The following is a 5,424-nucleotide window of genomic DNA, read 5'->3' as shown; positions in this document are numbered from 1 at the left end:
GATGCTTGTACACAAACCCCATCAATATGCAATGTATCGTTGCAGTGCAAGCCAAGTCATACAGTGCAAGCCAAGCAGACAGTCCTTGGTGTCAGTGTGGGCAGCAGCAAAACTAGGGGGATTTTTTGAGGTGGTGTTGAAATGTTACCTTTGAAATGAACTAGTTTCACAACATAACACCCTTTTAAAAGTCTGATCACTGGCCGTGGTTGTGTTTGCATCATATCTTTTGGTGTTTGTTGTGTAAATTGTTGGGGAAAAGTAGAAATGTAAAATATTTTGTCGTGTAGATGATTACTTTTGCATAGTCCATTTTCATCTTGCTGTGGAAGAAAGAACATTGTGGATGAAGTGGTTAGCACATTTTTTGACCAAAATGTGTTTTTGCCTGTCAAACAAATGTAATACGCTGCTTGCCATGGGAAACAATCATAAAATGTCTTTCTCTGAAACGTCGTCAGCGTTATGACACATCATACCACAACCACATAGTGGGAAGTGGAAACAGGTCAGTGGGGGGCATACTGTATGTGAAAAAGTATTTATATCATTTAAGATTCACATTCTTGCTGAAGCCTTTTTAATTGTAATTAGAAACAACATGAAACAGGACAAGAATTTGCCTTTTCTGTTTTACACAAGCTGGAGAACACTATGACAAATCATGATTCATGTTCTCATGACTAGAGACACCTCCTTTATTGCTGGTCCTATTATAACATCAGGGCAAAAGTCACTGAAACAGAAACTATACAGGGCATTCTAAACAATAATACCATTATCAGTCATACTATATACAACATACATCACCATAAATATGTACAATAGTGAGGGGGAAAAAGCAATTCAGTGGATTCCAAGAAGAAGATGGCCTGCCATAATAATAATAATAATACATTTTACTTAAGTATTGTAAACCATTCTGTTTGGATATCTTATCATCCATTACCTCATGCTATATTTACGTGTTATATCCATTACTTTGCACAATTTTTACAGTTGAGTTCACAGTGTTACTTCACTTGGTTCTTTCATACTTTTATGTGGTAAAGTCTGGAGTTATGGAGTGGAAGTTACAGTGGAAAAGTATCTATTTTATGTTTACAGCTGAAATATAAAATAGCAAAATGTTCACAGCAAAAGCCATAATCAGTGATTACATATAATCTCACATGCTTATGAATCATTAAAGAAATTACTGATGGAATACATTTAGTAGGAATTAATTTAGTCTGAGAGAAGCTAAAACTCCGCTTTCTACTCAAAATATGATAAACAGAAAAGTTGACATATATAGCAATCAGTCTTTTTTATATTTATTCCAGTTCACAGCATCAATGTGCCCAATAATCTCTACTGAATTATACTCCCAATTGGCTCCTGTGGAAGATTCAAATGAACATCACTTACATCTGGAGATTGTTATGTGGAAGAAATTGTTGGTGAGTTCTGAGGACAGATCAGATCAGATCAGACGGTGGGCCGTCTATGACATCCTCACCTGCTGGACCTTAGGGGAACAACATCTACAGAGTGGAGGATCCAGTTCCCTACTGCACAGATGTGCTGTTTGGACTGAGCACAGAATTCAGAGTCTTAGCTTTTGACTGACGCAATGCCCGGTGGGAGAAAGCATACAGGAATGGGTTCACACAGCTGTTGATGAAGGTCGTTGCCCCGGCGATACACCCAGTGACCTTTGACAACTGCAGGAGGTCATGTGATTCCCAAGAAACTGCCACGATGGTAAGCATATTGTTGAGGTGTACTGGAATGGAGAAGATGAAGAACACCACAATGATACGAACCACCAGCTTCCTCATTCTTCTGTGACCTGAACGAGTGGTCTGCTTGACCTGTCGGTTGAGGGTGGCGTACAGGGAAGCCAGGATGGAGAACGGCAGTATAAACAGCAGCAGGCTCTCCATCAGGAGCGTGAACACCTGCTCCCCAAACCACCTGTAGTGTTCCAGGCAGCGGGGAAACCCATCCTTATTCAATCTCACTTCTCTTTGAACCAGAGCATGAGATGACAGAATGGCTCCAAGAGCCCACACGAGTCCCAGCAGAGATCTGCGCCACACAGACTTGAGCTCAGCCCAACGCTGTGGATAGAGCACCTGGACGTAGCGCTGCACGCTAAGAAGAGTAACACACAGCACACTGGTGTAGAGGCTCCAGTATACCAGGTAGGAGAGAAGTTTGCAGGGCACCGAGCCTAAAGTCCAGCCGTGAAGCAGAGTGGTGATCCACACAGGCAGAGTGAGCAGAGTGAGCAGGTCTGACACGGCGAGGTTCAGCATCAGCCACAGCGTGAAGCTTCCTCCCGCCAGTCTGCGTCTGAGGACGACCAGCACCACCAGGTTCCCTGGCACCCCAAGGGCAAAGCAGAGACCCAGCATGGCACTGGTCACCCGCATCTCAAGCGATGCCTGCACAATGGAGCTGATGTTGGAGTTGTTGAGCTGCTGCTGCTGTTGCATGGTGGAGATGACTGTTGCTGGTACGATGTGACCACTGCGAGCTGTAAGGCAATGAGCAATGAGCAATGGGAAGGAAACTGCTGGCAATAAGCCTTAGCAGACTTCCTGCTCTACTCATCACACCCTTGCAGCTGATGTCTGATAAGCAACCAACCAAAACCAAACTCTCTTTCATGTCTGCACACATTTAACCACAGTCTGCGTGTCACATTTAGTTACGTTTATATAGGTCACAAATGCATGACTGGACCTGATCTGACACACACACACACACAGACACACACACACACACAAACACACACACACACACACCAACCACACACACACACACACACACACACACACACACACACACACAGACACACACACACACCAACCACACACACACACACACCAACCACACAGCATTCAACCAATACAAGGATTCTTGGGAATCGGGGATTTAATTATTACTCATTTTATTCAGAATTAAACTTTAAAATATGGTTAATACTAGTGCTGTCAGTTTAACGCGTTATTAACGGCGTTAACGCAAACCCATTTTAACGCCGTTAATTTTTTTTTTTTTTTTTTTAGATTTACATTCTTTTTGGCCTCGCAAACTGTGTAGTAGGCTAACGTTACGGTTTGAGTGAATGGTGAGCGCGATACGGCGAAATGGATGATAAAAAGCTTCTGAATGGAAAGTTTACTTTTAAAAGTTGTGTTGTGCAAAAGAAGCGAGCTTCACTGTTGTCTGAAAATGTCAACAGGCAGCTGGCTGAAAGCAGAGAAGTAGTAGGCTTACCTTTTATTGGTAACCTAACTGTTACAGTTCATTGTTTCTGAAATAAGAGGCCTGACTGCTATGTTCCCAGCAAACTTGGAAAAAAGAAAATATTAAGCCATGGTTTAACTGCACTATAGGCTGAGTCCTTGTTTACCTGAAATGGGCACTTATTAATTTTATTTTGTACCGCCCTGTTTGGCAATGTTGGTTTTCAATAAAATAAAACATTTGCATAAAGCAAGCCAATCCACTTTTCAATGTTGATAAGGGCATTCAAATAAAAATAAAATGATGGAAAAAATAAATAAACGAAGGGACATTTAGAATAAATAAAAATGTGCGATTAATCGCGATTCATTTTGCGTTAACTATGACATAAATGCGATGAATCGCGATTAAATATTTGAATCGTTTGACAGCACTAGTTAATACAATAGTTAGTTACTGTTAACTCAGATTCCTTCCTCAGCTTGCCCAGTCAGCTGGATCAACTTACCCATAACATGGGGCACAAGACCACTTTTTTGGGACCGCATATTTTGTTGTCTGTTTGAGTTAGGCACACTGCTAAGGGGTCATTCCACGCCTAACGGGACAATTTAAGGAAAATTCCCCACTCGGCCATCTCAGATTTGGCTGAAAAAATTCAAGGTTGTTCATACACTTCTTACTATGAATAGTCCCAAATATCAGCTCTCTACTCCCAACAGTTTTGTCACAATAGGATGTTTTAAGGGGGAGGGGGTGCCAATACTTAAGACGCTTTTTGAGCAGCGTTTTGTGAAGAGCCATTTTCAAATTGCTATTACTAGAAAAGTATTTAAGCTAGCTCCTTCAAACTTTCTAGGCTTAAAATATGATACCATTACTTGAAAAATATGGACTTCCAAGGGTGTGGCTTAGGTATATCATAGTATTCGGTGTGCTTGAATTTGGGACTATACCTATTAATAACAGCCGAATCTGAGACGGTCGAGTGGGAGACATTGTCCCGTTTGGCGTGGAATGACCCTGCTGCCCTGAACACTTGAATCATATATGTCAAAATTGGACCATAATGTAAAGTACATCTCTTGATATGCACGCCTGTGAGGGGGAAGTCTTTTAATCTAATAGGTGCTATTAATTCTTCTTCTATATTTTTCCAGTACCTGAAACTTCTTAATACAAACGCCCAGTGGTATAACTTGAAATTAGGACAAGCCATTCCCCTATCCATTTTATCAACCTGAAGAGCTGACCATTTTAACTGTGGTCGTTTACCATTCCACACATAACCTCTTAGTAGGGCCTCCAATTTTTTCCAGTATCCCACTGGAGGAGCAAGTGGGATCATTGAGCTAACAAAGTTAATGCGGGGTAAAATGTTCATTTTGATGACTGAAATACGGGCAGGTACTGAGCTTGGCAAATGTTTCCATCTATTTATATCCTATTTATGTTTCCATCTATTTTTTCCAGAATTGTTGAGTAATTTAATTTCGCCACAGTCATAGGGGAAGTATTTATTCTAACACCCAGGTATAGGACCTCATTTATGACATTAATCTTGGCTGGGAGAGATATCTTATCTTTATCTGTATTACAGTTTTTCTCGATTGCTTACACACATTTTTTGAAAGCATGCCTCGTTTTCTCAAAACTCTAAACACAAATCCCTAAACCACTCACACAAAATGCAAAACCATTTATATCTCCTGCAAAATGCTACCTTGCTTTCAAAACAGTGTTATGTCACCTCAAAAGGGTACTTTGTTTTCTAATGACAAACACAGCCCATTATATGAGTAGACATTCTAAGCATCGATTGAACACTGATGTGCTCAATGGAAAACACTACTATGAAATGGGAAAACACCAGTATGAAGGCCTTATCAGGAGCATTATGCCTTTTCATGTCCAGTGTTACTATATGCTTTCTCCTGTTGTAAAATATTGTAACTGTATAATGTTTTTACTCATATAAAATAACACACAAATATACAGTAACAACTAAAATATTTCTTTATTTTTTCCAAAAGTGCTGTAGCCTATACATCACAGCAAACACAACTGAATGTGTAAATGATTTGCACAGAACAAACAGTACAGTCAACAAAAAAAGAAAGAAAAATGTAAAATAAAATCATTGCACGAGAAGTCAGTTGTACATGTGATAAGATTTAAGAATTC

The 5,424-nt window shown here is 40.3% G+C and overlaps 1 protein-coding gene across 1 annotated transcript; it reads right to left on the bottom strand.

The window, feature by feature from the left end:
* Window positions 1-1,550: 1,550 nt before the first annotated feature.
* LOC122132984 (leukotriene B4 receptor 1-like) lies at window positions 1,551-2,483 on the bottom strand. The gene has a single exon (XM_042708126.1). The coding sequence runs from the start codon at window positions 2,481-2,483 to the stop codon at window positions 1,551-1,553; it is 933 nt and encodes a 310-aa protein (XP_042564060.1).
* Between the last annotated feature and the right edge of the window lie 2,941 nt (window positions 2,484-5,424).

This window comes from Clupea harengus, chromosome 7, assembly GCF_900700415.2.
Source record: "Clupea harengus chromosome 7, Ch_v2.0.2, whole genome shotgun sequence".
Taxonomy (NCBI): Eukaryota; Metazoa; Chordata; class Actinopteri; order Clupeiformes; family Clupeidae; genus Clupea; species Clupea harengus.
This window is presented reverse-complemented; position numbering and strand designations above follow the sequence as displayed.

What these genes read in the sequence shown, in the direction of transcription:
- LOC122132984 (XM_042708126.1), bottom strand. Translation starts at nt 2,483, where the DNA reads ATGCAACAGCAGCAGCAGCTCAACAACTCCAACATCAGCTCCATTGTG.